We start from the raw sequence: 15393 nt of genomic DNA on the forward strand, positions 1-15393 counted from the left end.
GTAGGGGGAGCTGTACCTGGAACTCGGAAGTGGGTCTCCTACAACAGCACCACATCAGCCCGTACAATATGGCACCTTATCTCACCTAGTGGGTAGTCCAGCCACACAAGCGCACATCATCCCCCCCTTCCCAAATTACCGTCAGTAAACTAACCCATTCCCCTTCCCAGAAATCTCCCTACTACCACTTCCTCCCGAAACCACCTCATTCCCCACTCTACCTATCCCCCTATTATTCACACCTCCTGCCCCCCCCCCCCCCCCCCACCCCACCAATCAACACTGCCACCTGAAAAAAAAAACAACCCCCCCACCAAAGGACCGGCCCCTGAACCCTTACCCCCTCCTCAGCTACTCTCCAAATAAATAAGGGCATTAGATCAGCTAGGCAAACAGAAATATACAAATTTATCGAAACAGCAGTTCCCAACACAACACCAATGTTTCTCATCTGCCATGATCAGCCAAGTCCCAGAATAACTAATTAAACATATTGAAGTTTGATGTAATTTATGTCCAGTAAATCCATTTCCTGCTATGGATAAGACATTGAGGATTGAGACTTGAACTGATGTAGCTTATTGGTCTGTTCCACAAGTTTAGGACTATACCAATTTTGTCCCAGTATCATTTTGGTGAATCTAAAAGAGTTAATTTGTGGGAACAGGTTGCATGGACTAGGCTGCCTTTGATTATAGAAGATTAATGAGTCATATAAAGAAGACCTTGTGTCGCAGTGTAGCGTCCCTACCTCTGGCCCTGAAGCTCCAGGTTCAGGTACTATGGCAGACTTGTTGGCCACAGAAGGAGCATTCAACATGGTTCAACGGGCTAACAATCAGCTCGGGAATGCTTCCACCGCTTCCCCTACTATTCCCCAAAGGTGCAAAGATATACATTGGGTGCAAAGATATGCTAAAAAATATGGGGTCATATAATTGAGGCGTTCAAGGTGATTGAAGGAATTGGTAGGGTAGATAGAAAGAAAATTATTTTGTGGGGCAATCCAGAACAGGGAGACATAACCTTAAAATTCGAGCAAGTCAGCTCTGGGAAAGAGGAAATCTCATCCCTCAGGGCCTTCAAAAATAAAAGCAGCTGTATCTAGACCTGTTAAACATAGCAAAACCAAGATTGATTTTGTAGGCTCATGGATTGTGAGCATCACTGGTAAGGCCAGCATTTGTTGCACATCCTGAATTATATGGCTTGCTAGGCCATTTCAGGTGGCAGTAAGAGTCCTCTACAATGCTGTGCGTCTGGAGCCACAGGTAGGCCAGACCAGGTATGGATGACAGATTTCCTTCCCTAAAGGATATTAGTGAACCAGTTGAGTTTTTAAGGCAATCGATGGTAGTTTTGTGGTCACCATTACTGAGACGAGCTTCATATTCCAGATTTAAGAATCAAATTTAAATTCCATCAGCTGCCTTGGTCGGATTAAAGGGTATAGAATGATTAAAGAATGAAGGTGGATGGAAGGAGTTAAGATGCAGATCAGCCAATATTAATTGGATGACTGGACAGGTCTGTGAAGCTGAATTGCCTTCTTCTGTTTCTGTGGACATCCGTCTGTTCTTGTGGTTCTGTATAAACACACACAAGAACATAAGAACTAGGAGCAGGATTAGGCATCTGGCCCCTCTAGCCTGCTCCGCCATTCAATAAGATCATGGCTGATCTTTTTGTGACTCAGTTCCACTTACCTGCCCGCTCACCATAACCCTTAATTCCTTTACTGTTCAAAATATCTATCTTTGCCTTAAAAACATTCAACGAGGTAGCCTCAACTGCTTCACTGGGCAGGGAATTCCACAGATTCACAACCTTTTGGGTGAAGAAGTTCCTCAACTCAGTCCTTATAAAAAATATACATACATCTTTCTTTCTCTGTAACACAGACCTCACTAACATACTGTAGTATGTTTTCCAAAGGCAGCCATTATAATAGTAATAATTACATTGGGGCCAGTTTAGCTGACTTGGCTAGACAGCTGGTTTGTGATGCAGAGCAAGGCCAACAGTGCAGGCTCAATTCCTGTGCCGGCTGAGGTTATTCATGAAGGCCTCATCTTCTCAACCTTCCCCCTAGCCTGAGGTGTGGTGATCCTCCGATTAAACCATCACCAGTCAGCTCTTCTCCCCCGCCCCTCAGAGCAAAGCAGCCTATGGTCATCTGTGACCTGCATCCATGGACAATGTAGTTTCTTGTTCTATTTGTGAAAGAATATCCCTTGATATTCATTTACCTAGTAAGACTGGAGGTTTTTTTTTCTTGAGGATATGCTGTATTAACACCATGGGGAGGCGGTGGTGTAGTGATATTGTCACTGGACTAGTAATGTTCTTGGGAACCAGATTCAAATTCTGCCATTGCAGATGGTGAAATTTGAATTCAATAAAAATCTGGAATTAAAAGCCCAATGATGATCATGAACCCAATGTTGATTGTCGTAAAAACCCATCTGGTTCATAAGTGTCCTTGGGGAAGGAAATCTGCCGATGCAGTCTGGCCTACATGTGACTCCAGACCCACAACAATGTGGTTGACTCTTAACTGCCCCCTCAAGGGCAATTAGGGATGGGCAATAAATGCTGGCACGACCCATAGCCAAATTCTTTTTAAAAAACTGGTTCCTAAACAACAAAACTTCAAAGTGATAACTCAGTGGCCCTGTGTGTTCCATATGTGATTATTTTCTGTGTTTCAGTTTATGCATCAACAGATCGGAAGTTGGCGGTCCTACAGATTCGGTCCCCAATTATTCAGGTATGCAGTGTAGCAAAATTGGGCGATTTCTGACTTTGTTTAATTATGTTTTAAAACAGTTGGATTTTAAGTTCTTTTACCCCTGTATATGATAATAAAATCTGTGACATGAAATGTTTGTGATGAGTTGATGAATTAAAAATTAATTTACAGAAACTTTGTTTTAGTATGCATTGCATCGAGATATTCAGCGAGTAGATATGTCCTGGTTAACATTGTTGTGACTGATCATGGCTGATGAAACAGCATGGACGGAAATATACATAATAGGAGCAGAAATAGGCTATTTGCCCCCTCACCGTCTGCATTTTTTTTTAGTATTTCCAATTATTAAGGGGCAATTTAGCATGGCCAACCCACCTACCCTGCACATCTTTTGAGTTGTGGGGCTGAAACCCGCACAGTCACGGGGAGAATGTGCAAACTGCACACAGACAGTGACCCAGGGTCGGGATTGAACCTGGGTCCTTGGCGCTATGAGGCAGCAGTGCCACTTCGCCACCGTGGTGCCCTTCTCCATCATTCAATAAGATCATGACTGATCTGTTTGCATTTGAATTTGCACATTCCCATCATAAATTTGAGAATCAATCTACTTCTGCATTAAAAATATTAATTGCCCCTCCTTCTGGCAGAGTTCCAAAGTTGTACAAACCTCTGAGAAAAATAAATTCTCCTAAACTCCGTCCTAAAAAGGCAACCCCTAATTTTCAAACAATGCCCCCTAGTTCTGAACTCACTCGCAAGAGAAAACATCTTTGTCACGCCCATCTGTCATGACCTTTCAAACGTTGCTTACCAAACACACTTGTCCTTTTATGCCACATAAGATTGTGACTGCAGTGTCACATCATTTCAGAGGATTTGAAATATGAAGAAGAAAGGAAAGAAGTTATTCCTTGTTCTGTTTATTTATACCATTTCTCCAGTAGTTGTAAAGGTACAGGGCAGGTTAAGCACAGCAAAGGCATGCCACAATTCATACTGCAAGTGAATAATGTCATGAGCAATCTGCGAGCGGGTTCATAGAATCATAGAATCCCTACCGTGCAGAAGGAGGCCATTTGACCTATTGGGTCTGCACCGAACCTTTGAAAGAACACCATACCCAGGCTCCCACCCTTTCCCTGCATATCTTTGGACTGTGGGAGGAAACCCATGCAGACATGGGGAGAATGTCCAAACGCCATACAACAGTAACCCAGGTCCTTGGCTCTGTGAGGCAGCAGTGCTAACCACTGTGCCACCGGGTTATTGTCTATACTGTGCTACCCTGTTCCATTCATAATCATTCTGAACTTTGTTATTTGTCTTTTTGTCTCTTAAACAAAACTGTGAAAGGCTTGGTTTAAATAACAACGGATTATTGTGATAATACTGTGGATGCTGGAGATCTGAAATAAAAATAGGAAGTGATGGAAAAACTCCGGTCCGGCAGCATCTCTGGAGAGAGAAACAGCTAATGTTTCGAGCCCAGCGCTGACTCATTTTTGTAGAAGAGTCCTATTGGATTTGATATGTTGACTTTGTTTCTTAGATCATAGATCATAGAATTTACAGTGCAGAAGGAGACCATTCAGCCCATCGAGTCTGCTCTGGCCCTTGGAAAGAGCACCCGACTTCAGCCCATGCCTCCACCCTATCCCAGTAACCTCACCTAACCTTTTGGGCACTAAGGGGCAATTTAGCATGGCCAATCCACCTAACCTGCACATCTTTGGACTGGCACATATGCTGTCAGACCTGCTTAATTTTTCCAATGGGTTCTGTTCTTCAAATGGATTATTGTGATCTACTAATTACTACACCAAATGTATGAAGTGTTTGACAGCAATGTTATGATGAAGTTGTATTCATTGAATTCAGGTTGCTTCCGTAAGACCACGACCTGGTGGTCTTAGTAGCATCTCCTGTTCTGAGATGAAAAGGCAATACATTAAACCGTTCTTGTTTGCACGGGAGCAATAGGTCAGAAGGTGAGAGCATTGAGGGAGAACTAGGGAATAGGGACAGTGTGGCTCTGAGGCAGAGCAGACAGGGAGAAGTTGCTGAACACAGCGGGTCTGGTGGCCTGAAGTGCATATGTTTTAATGCAAGAAGTATTACGGGTAAGGCAGATGAACTTAGAGCTTGGATTAGTACTTGGAACTATGATGTTGTTGCCATTACAGAGACCTGGTTGAGGGAAGGGCAGGATTGGCAGCTAAACGTTGCAGGATTTAGATGTTTCAGGCGGGATAGAGGGGGATGTAAAAGGGGTGGCGGAGTTGCGCTACTGGTTAGGGAGAATATCACAGCTGTACTACGGGAGGACACCTCATAGGGCAGTGAGGCTATATGGGTAGAGATCAGGAATAAGATAGTACAGTCACAATGTTGGGGGTTTACTACAGGCCTCCCAACAGCCAGCGGGAGATAGAGGAGCAGATAGGTAGACAGATTTTGGAAAAGAGTAAAAACAACAGGATTGTGATGATGGGAGACTTCAACTTCCCCAATATTGACTGGGACTCACTTAGTGCCAGAGGCTTAGACGGGGCAGAGTTTGTAAGGAGCATCCAGGAGGGCTTCATAAAACAATATGTAGACAGTCCAACTAGGGAAGGGGCTGTACTGGTCCTGGTATTGGGGAATGTGCCCGGCCAGGTGGTAGAAGTTTCAGTAGGGGAGCATTTCGGGAACAGTGACCACAATTCAGTAAGTTTTAAAGTGCTGGTGGACAAGGATAAGAGTGGTCCTAGGATGAATGTGCTAAATTGGGGGAAGGCTAATTATTACAATATTAGGCGGGAACTGAAGAACCTAGATTGGGGGCGGATGTTTGAGGGCAAATCAACATCTGACATGTGGGAGGCTTTCAAGTGTCAGTTGAAAGGAATTCAGGACCGGCATGTTCCTGTGAGAAAGAAGGATAAATACGGCACTTTTCGGGAACCTTGGATAACGAGAGATATTGTAGGCCTCGTCAAAAAGAAAAAGGAGGCATTTGTCAGGGCTAAAAGGCTGGGAACAGACGAAGCCTGCGTGGAATATAAGGAAAGTAGGAAGGAACTTAAGCAAGGAGTCAGGAGGGCTAGAAGGGGTCACGAAAAGTCATTGGCAAATAGGGTTAAGGAAAATCCCAAGGCTTTTCACATGTACATAAAAAGCAAGAGGGTAGCCAGGGAAAGGGTTGGCCCACTGAAGGATAGGCAAGGGAATCTATGTGTGGAGCCAGAGGAAATGGACGAGGTACTAAATGAATACTTTGCATCAGTATTCACCAAAGAGAAGGAATTGGTAGATGTTGAGCCTGGAGAAGGGTGTGTAGATAGCCTGGGTCACATTGAGATCCAAAAAGACGAGGTGTTGGGCGTCTTAAAAAATATTAAGGTAGATAAGTCCCCAGGGCCTGATGGGATCTACCCCAGAATACTGAAGGAGGCTAGAGAGGAAATTGCTGAGGCCTTGACAGAAATCTTTGGATCCTCACTGTCTTCAGGTGATGTCCCGGAGGACTGGAGAATAGCCAATGTTGTTCCTCTGTTTAAGAAGGGTAGCAAGGATAATCCAGGGAACTACAGGCCGGTGAGCCTTACTTCAGTGGTAGGGAAATTACTGGAGAGAATTCTTCGAGACAGGATCTACTCCCATTTGGAAGCAAATGGACGTATTAGTGAGAGGCAGCATGGTTTTGTGAAGGTCGTGTTTCACTAACTTGATAAGAGTTTTTCGAGGAGGTCACAAAGATGATTGATGCAGGTAGGGCAGTGGATGTTGTCTATATGGACTTCAGTAAGGCCTTTGACAAGGTCCCACATGGTAGACTAGTACAAAAGGTGAAGTCACACGGGATCAGGGGTGAGCTGGCAAGGTGGATACAGAACTGGCTAGGTCATAGAAGGCAGAGAGTAGCAATGGAAGGATGCTTTTCTAATTGGAGGGCTGTGACCAGTGGTGTTCCGCAGGGATCAGTGCTGGGACCTTTGCTGTTAGTAGTATATATAAACGATTTGGAGGAAAATGTAACTGGTCTGATTAGTAAGTTTGCAGACGACACAAAGGTTGGTGGAATTGCGGATAGCGATGAGGACTGACAGAGGATACAGCAGGATTTAGATTGTTTGGAGACTTGGGCGGAGAGATGGCAGATGGAGTTTAATCCGGACAAATGTGAGGTAATGCATTTTGGAAGGTCTAATGCAAGTAGGGAATATACAGTGAATGGTAGAACCCTCAAGAGTATTGACAGTCAGAGAGATCTAGGTGTACAAGTCCACAGGTCACTGAAAGGGGCAACACAGGTGGAGAAGGTAGTCAAGAAGGCATACGGCATGCTTGCCTTCATTGGCCGGGGCATTGAGTATAAGAATTGGCAAGTCATGTTGCAGCTGTATAGAACCTTAGTTAGGCCACACTTGGAGTATAGTGTTCAATTCTGGTCGCCACACTACCAGAAGGATGTGGAGGCTTTAGAGAGGGTGCAGAAGAGATTTACCAGAATGTTGCCTGGTATGGAGGGCATTAGCTATGAGGAGCGGTTGAATAAACTCGGTTTGTTCTCACTGGAACGACGGAGGTTGAGGGGCGACCTGATAGAGGTCTACAAAATTCTGAGGGGCATAGACAGAGTGGATAGTCAGAGGCTTTTCCCCAGGGTAAAGGGGTCAATTGCTAGGGAGCATAGGTTTAAGGTGAGAGGGGCAAGGTTTAGAGTAGATGTACGAGGCAAGTTTTTGCGCAGAGGGTAGTGGGTGCCTGGAACTCGCTACCGGAGGAGGTGGTGGAAGCAGGGACGATAGTGACATTTAAGGGGCATCTTGACAAATACATGAATAGGATGGGAATAGAGGGATACGGACCCAGGGAGTGTAGAAGATTGTAGTTTAGTCGGGCAGCATGGTCGGCACGGGCTTGGAGGGCCGAAGGGTCTGTTCCTGTGCTGTACATTTCTTTGTTCTTTGTTCGGAACATAATCATTTTAATTACAGGCAGCCCAGTCCTTTCGAAGGCAGGACATTGGCCTCATTTACGAAACAGCAAAGTGTTTCATTTTGTAGAGTTTCTATTTTGGAAGTATGTGATCAGATGGGCTTTTTTTCATCTAAATCTGTCTTGTGCCATATTGGGCTGTTGCTTTTGAGCTCCAGGGCGTTGTGCCTTTTGTGGGGGGGGGGGGGCTCTTGGTATTACCCAGACTAATGAAGGGGTTGGTGTTACCCACACTAATGAAGGGGGTTGGCCAAGTTGCGATGACTTGGTGTGGATATCTTCTTTTCTGAGCTCAGGGCTCCTCATCAGCGGTGCCTGCTCCTGGGGGCTCCCAGGTTGTCGCTGATGATGTATTCCAATGTCCCTTTCAGCCAGGTTCTGCTAGTGCTGAGACATGGTACACACACCTGGCCTGAGTTCTATTGTCTCATCAAGACTTAAAATCATTAATAGAAGTAAGCAGGATACTCCTGTTTAACCAGGGTGATTTAATCAAGATCTATTGTCATCTGAAAAACTCTTGGCTGACCAGCTATTAGCCAGTTAGAGCATGATGACCTCTTTGTTTATTGTTATTCCTGTTGTAAAGTTGATTTTACTGTCTCAAAATTATTTACATATTCATAGCATGGTCTTTTTGTCCTTTTTGTGTTAACATGATAAATATTGTACTTGGGTGATCATAGAAGTTCCGTTCAGCGATTAAAATGTTTCTCCGCCTTCCTGAGTGGTCTGGCAGGCAGCCAATATCAATTCTGGCCAGGACCTTATTTGGTAGTTCCTGTTTCGGCCCATATGTAATTTTCCCCTCTGTCAGCCTGTCCCTGGTACCACAGCAGAGTGATCAGAATGTGAAACTTACTGCTGCCAGGAGCGGTTGAGTCAAATAGTTTAGATGCGTTTCAGAGATACAAGAGCGGTACGAGATAAATGCTTGAGGGGAAAATGGAATAGAAGAATGTCTGGTGGGGTGAGAAGAAACTTGTATGGAACATAAAGCACTAGCATTGACCTGTTGTACTTAATATTTTTTAAGTTGTAAATTCTACAGACTAACCAGAATTTAATCTGCCCGTTACAGGGTAAACACCGCTTGTTTCGACAGCAACTCCTTTCCTGGATTAAAGAAAGTGAATTCAGCAAAGTTGTAACCCTGTCCAGCAGTTATGCCTACCAACGTGTTGACCAGCAGCTCATTGGGTAGGTTCAGCATCAACATTGCGATTGGCTTTTAGAGATGGAATAATTGGGTTTTGAAAGTTCTAAGGGAGACTAGTGCATCACTGATCCCTGGAGGTTGGGTCTAATTTGCGAGATTGCCAACAAAAACAACCCGTCGAGTTTGCATTTGGACAGACTACTGACCTTGGTGTCTGTATAACGTGTGAGTGGATTGCTTTGTGTTTAAAGGTAGGAACAAGTCTATAAGAACAAATGTGTGCCATTTTTAGTGTTATTGCACTATTTGTTTAATTACACCTGTTACAAGGCTCTTTGTCTAAAGATGCATTTTGCTTACCATATTAAGCCTGACCTTGTCCTACGCTCAACTATCTTCATATGCTTCATCTATGACATTCCCTCCATCATAAGATCAGCAGTCAGGATGTTTGCTGATGATGCACAATGTTCAGCATAATTACCAACTCCTTGGATACTGAAATGGTCTGTGCCCATATATAGCAAGACCTGGACAACATTCGGGCTTGGGATGACAAGTGGCAAATATTCGTGCCAGGCATTGACCATCTCCAACAAGAGAGAATCAACCTGTCTCCCTTTGACAGTGGACAATTCAGCACTGGTACAGGGCGGGGGGGGGGGGGGGGGGGGGCGGCACACACGTTCCATTTAACTGCTTGCTCTACAATTTGTATAAAACATGAGAATTGCCACAACTTAATTGCTTGTTCGATTGCATTTAAAGAAAATAAACCAATGCAGTCAGACTCTTTAAAAGCTGCATTCCTTTTTCACAGCACTCCTCTGCGATATTTGGCAACGCCTGCTCTGCAGACCATTGTGGGAGACAAGTTCCACACCCTCAAATGGAAAGAACTTGAGCGGGTAGCAGCGTTCCCTGGGATTAACGAGGTGGAACAGGAGATCTCCATCCCAGGAGGCGGCATTACAAAATCATTCTATAGTGACAGGTAGGGATGTTGATATGTCTGAGGTACTGCGCCTGGTGATGCTCTCGAACTGAGAACAAAGCTTTGCTGTGTAACTGAAGGGACCAGTGTGACACAGGGCACGTGAGGTCTCCAAGTCCCGAGAGGAACGGAATATAACTGAAATTCAATTCCAAACACACTAGCTGATCATTTTGGTTTTCATCACAGCATGTCCAAGGCTGAAGCAAATTAGGTTGGTACAACCTGCTCCTTATTTACAATTTTGTAACTGAATCTTTGTAAACCTAGAATGCTCTGTACCATACCAGGCATTCTAGGGTGATGGAGTCTCGGGAATTCTAGCTGGTCAAGTTATTCTCAGGGATGACTTCCGGTTGCGGCGATGCCCAGCTAAGCCGCACGTTTCGGCGGCTCCAGCTCAAACGGACCTTCGGGCTCTTTTAAGAGCCCCAATGGGGAATTTTTCCAGGACGAAACCCGGTGTGGGGTGAGTTAACAGGGAGTCCCCCCCCCCCCCCCCCCCCCCCCCCCAACGAAAGAGAAAAATATCGGCGGTGGCGGCTACATCGCGAGGAATCCTCGACGATAGGGACAGGAGGAAAAAAGAAGCAAGCTGGCGGCGGAGAAAGCCCAGGCGACATGGGGGCCCGATCAAGACGAATTCTTAAGACGGTGTGTGGAGCTACTTAAGAAGGAGGTGCTGACCCCGATGCTACAGGCAATTGAGGGGCTTAAGGAGGCACAAAGGACCCAGGAGACAGAGCTCCGCGTGGTGGAGCAGAAGGTGACGGATAATGAAGACGAGATCCTGGGCCTGGCGGTCAAAACACAGACGCACGAGGCGCTCCACAAAAAGTGCATTGAAAGGATTGAGGCCCTAGAAAACAGAGCACGAAGGAAGAACCTTCGGATCCTGGGTCTCCCCGAGGGAGTGGAAGGAGCGGACTGCGGGGCTTACGTGAGCATGATGCTAAGCTCGCTGATGGGAGCTGAGGCCCCTTCGGGCCCCTTAGAAGTGGAGGGGGCGCATCGGGTCCCTGCGAGGAGACCAAAGGCGGGAGAACCACCTAGGGCGACAATCGTGCGATTTCACCGCTTTAATGAAAGAGAAGTGGTTCTGAGATGGGCCAAAAAGGTACGGAGTAGTAGATGGGAGAACGCGGTGGTACGGGTGTACCAGGATTGGAGTGCGGAGGTGGCGAGAAGGAGGGCGAGTTTTAATCGAGCCAAGGAGGTGCTACACAAGAAGGTGAAGTTCGGGATGCTGCAGCCGGTGCGACTATGGTTCACGTACCAGGAGAGACATCACTACTTCGAAACGGCGGAAGAAGCATGGACCTTTATTAAAGACGAGAAACTGGATCGGAACTGAGGGACTGATATTAGAGAGAAATGTTACTGTCGATGTATATAGAGATGTAAATTGGGAAGGGGGGGGACACTAAGAAATGTGGGCGCTGGTGGGGGGAAAGAAGAGACATAGGCGGAGAATGGAGAGGGAGCTGCGCCATAAGGGGCGGGACAGCTACAGAGAATATGGAGCCTACTGTCCTTGTTCCCGCGCCAGAAAGGTGATGGCGGGAAGATAGGCGCAAGGTAGATGGGAGTTCCCCACACGGGGGGGTCAAGGAGTGAGCGGGAGAAGCCAGGGTCAGTTGAAGTCAGCTGACTTTCGGAAGTAACATGGGGGAGCAATCACGCTAGATGGGGATCTGGCGGGGGGCGGGGGGGGGGGGGGGAGGATAACTGGGTTGCTGCTGCAGAAATTAAAGGGGAACTGGCTAAAGAAAGGGTGGTCGGGGCTGGAATGCACCACCTGGGGAACGAGTGGGTGCGCGGAATCGGGACGTGGGACTGGCCTAGAGAGGGGGATGGCTAGTCGACGTGGGAAGGGGGCAGGTAGCCCCCCAGTGCGGCTGATCACGTGGAACGTGAGAGGCCTAAATGGACCGATTGAAAGGGCCCGAGTGTTCGCGCACTTGAAAGGACTGAGGGCAGACGCGCCTGAAGGTGGCGGACCAAGTTAGGTTAAGGAAAGGATGGGTGGGACAGGTGTTCCATTCAGGGCTGGATGCAAAGAATAGAGGGGTGGCCATACTGGTGGGGAAACGGGTATCATTCGAAGCTAGGAGCATTGTAGCAGATAGTGGAGGCAGGTATGTGATGGTGAGTGGCAGGCTGGAGGGAATGGAGGTCTTGTTGGTTAACGTATATGCCCCGAATTGGGATGATGCGGGATTCATTAAGCGGATGCTGGGACGTATACCGGACCTGGAGGTAGGAAACTTGATAATGGGGGGAGACTTCACCACTGTGCTGGACCCAGGGTTAGATAGATCCAGATCTAAGACCGGAAGAAGGCCGGCAGCGGCCAAGGTGCTTAAGGGGTTTATGGACCAAATGGGGGGAGTGGATCCATGGCGATTTGTTAGACCGAAGGCCAAGGAGTTCTCCTTCTTCTCCCATGTTCACAAGGTGTACTCCCGGATAGATTTTTTTGTTTTGTGAAGGTCGTTGATCTCGAGGGTGGAAGAAACTGAGTATTCAGCCATAGCTATCTCGTATCATGCCCCACATTGGGTGGACCTGGAACTAGGAGAGGAGAGGGAGCAGCGTGCACTCTGGCGATTAGATGTGGGATTGTTGGCGGATGAGGGAGTCTGTGGAAGGGTGCGGGGATGCATCGAGAGATACCTGGAGGCCAATGACGGTGGGGAGGTCCGAGTGGGAGTGGTATGGGAAGCACTAAAGGCGGTGGTCAGAGGAGAGATGATCTCCATCAGGGCCCACAAAGGGAAAACAGAGGCCAAGGAAAGGGAAAGATTACTGGGGGAGATTTTAAGGGTGGACAAAGAATATGCGGAGACCCCGGAGGAGGGACTGTACAGGGAGAGACGACGACTCCAGACGGAGTTCGACCTTCTGACCACCAGGAGGGCGGAGGTGCTGTGGAGGAAGGCACAGGGGATGAGATATGAATATGGGGAAAAGGCTAGTCGCCTGTTGGCCCATCAGCTGCGAAAGAGGACAGCGGCGAGGGAGATAGGGGGAAGTAGAGACGAAAAGGGAGCTACGGTGCGAAGAGCAGGGAAGATAAACGAGGTGTTTAAGACCTTTTACGAAAGACTTTATAGGTCCCAACCCCAGGAGGGAAAAGAGGAGATGCGGCAGTTTTTGGACCAATTAAGGTTCCCGAGGGTGGAGGAGCAGGAGGTGTAAGGCCTGGGGGCACCAATTGGGGTGGACGAGGTTACCAAGGGGCTGGGGAACATGCAGGCAGGGAAGGCCCCGGGACCAGATGGGTTCCCGGTGGAATTTTATAGAAAAGATGTGGACTTGCTGGCCCCGCTGTTGGCGAGGACGTTTAACGAGGCCAGGGAAGGGGGGACTCTACCCCCGACAATGTCGGAGGCGACGATATCGCTAATTTTGAAGCGGGATAAAGATCCGCTGCAGTGCGGGTCCTGTAGGCCTATTTCACTACTAAATGTGGACGCCAAATTGCTAGCAAAGGTGCTGGCATCGAGGATAGAGGACTGTGTCCCAGGGGTGGTGCACGAAGACCAGACAGGATTCGTAAAGGGGAGACAACTAAATGTCAACGTGCGATGGCTATTAGGGGTGATAATGATGCCCCCAGCAGAGGGGGAGGCAGAGATAGTGGCGGCAATGGATGCAGAGAAGGCATTTGATAGGGTGGAGTGGGAGTATCTATGGGAGGTGCTGAGGAGGTTCGGGTTCGGGGACGGGTTTGTTAGCTGGGTCAAACTCCTCTATGGGGCCCCAACGGCAAGTGTGGTCACGGGTCGGCAAAGATCGGAGTATTTCCGACTAAACAGGGGAACAAGACAGGGATGCCCGCTATCTCCATTACTGTTCGCGTTGGCAATTGAACCACTGGCCATGGCGCTGAGAGACTCCAGAAAATGGAGAGGGGTGATTAGAGGGGGAGAAGAACACCGAGTGTCACTCTACGCGGATGACCTACTGTTGTATGTGACGGACCCAGTGGGGGGGATGACAGAGGTCATGAAGATATTGAGGGAGTTCGGAGATTTCTCGGGATATAGGCTTAACATGGGAAAGAGTGAACTTTTTGTGATACACCCTGGGGACCAGAGTAGAGGGATAGATGGCCTGCCTTTAAGGAAAGTGGAAAGAAACTTTCGCTACCTGGGGATTCAGATAGCCAGGAGCTGGGGAACCTTGCACAGACTTAATCTGACACGACTGGTGGAACAAATGGAAGAGGACTTCAAGAGGTGGGACATGCAGCCACTGTCACTGGCGGGTAGAGTGCAGGCAATTAAGATGATGGTCCTCCCGAGGTTCCTATTTGTATTCCAATGTCTCCCTATACTGATCACTAAGGCCTTCTTTAAAAAAATAGACAGGAGCATCACGAGCTTCGTGTGGGCAGGGAAAGTTCCGAGGGTAAGGAGGGGGTTCTTACAACGTAGTAGAGACAGAGGGGGACTGGCACTGCCGAACTTGGGCGACTACTACTGGGCCACCAATGTGGTGATGATCCGTAAATGGATGATAGAGGGAGAGGGAGCGGCGTGGAAAAGATTAGAGAGAAAGTCCTGTAAAGGGACGAGTCTAGAGGCGCTGGTGACGGCGCCACTACCGTTCTCACCAAAAATTTTTACCACAAACCCAGCGGTGGCGGCAACATTAAATATTTGGGGGCAATGGAGGCGACAGAGAGGTGTGCTGGGAGCCCTGGTGGGGTCCCCAATTAGGAACAACCATAGGTTTGCCCCAGGAAGAATGGATGGAGGATTCCAGAGCGAGCACCAGCTGGGAGAGGCTGGGAGATTTATTTATAGACGGGACGTTTGCGAGTTTGGGAGCGTTGGAGGAAAAGTATGAGCTGCCCCGGGGAAATTTCTTTAGGTATATGCAGGTGAGGGCATTCACAAGACAACAGGTGAGGGAATTTCCATTGCTCCCGACGCAGGGGATCCAGGATAGAATGCTCTCGGGGGTGTGGGTCGGGGAGGGCAAGGTGTCAGAAATATACCGAGAGATGAGAGAAGAGGGGGAGGAGCTGGTGGGCGAACTGAAAAGAAAGTGGGAAGAAGAGCTCGGGGAGGAGACAGAGGAGGGTCTGTGGGCTGATGCCCTAAGCAGGGTAAATTCCTCTTCCTCGTGTGCCAGGCTTAGCCTGATTCAATTTAAGGTGCTACATAGAGCACACATAACGGGAGCAAGGTTGAGCAGGTTCTTCGGAGTGGAGGACAAGTGTGGGAGGTGCGGCGGAAGCCCGGCAAACCACACACATATGTTTTGGTTGTGCCCGGCACTAGAGGGGTATTGGAGGGGAGTGACGGGAGTGATTTCGAAGGTGGTGAAGGTCCGGGTCAAACCAGGCTGGGGGTTAGCTTTATTTGGAGTTGCGGATGAGCCAGGAGTGCAGGAGGCGAAAGAGGCCGATGTCGTGGCCTTTGCGTCCCTAGTAGCCCGGCGTAGGATTTTGCTCATGTGGAAGGAAGCGAAACCCCCCGGACTGGA

The 15393-nt window shown here is 48.0% G+C and overlaps 1 protein-coding gene across 1 annotated transcript in view; it reads left to right on the top strand.

Moving 5' to 3' along the window:
- Positions 1 to 15393, top strand: part of psmg2 (proteasome (prosome, macropain) assembly chaperone 2) — a 43611-nt gene that overhangs the window by 14396 nt on the left and 13822 nt on the right. Inside the window, exons 3-5 of the mRNA XM_072468420.1 lie at positions 2712 to 2770; positions 8823 to 8941; positions 9721 to 9894. Coding sequence (XP_072324521.1) covers positions 2712 to 2770; positions 8823 to 8941; positions 9721 to 9894 — 352 coding nt within the window. The remainder of the gene's footprint in view (positions 1 to 2711; positions 2771 to 8822; positions 8942 to 9720; positions 9895 to 15393) is intronic.

Source organism: Scyliorhinus torazame, chromosome 11 (assembly GCF_047496885.1).
Source record: "Scyliorhinus torazame isolate Kashiwa2021f chromosome 11, sScyTor2.1, whole genome shotgun sequence".
NCBI classification, from domain to species: domain Eukaryota; kingdom Metazoa; phylum Chordata; class Chondrichthyes; order Carcharhiniformes; family Scyliorhinidae; genus Scyliorhinus; species Scyliorhinus torazame.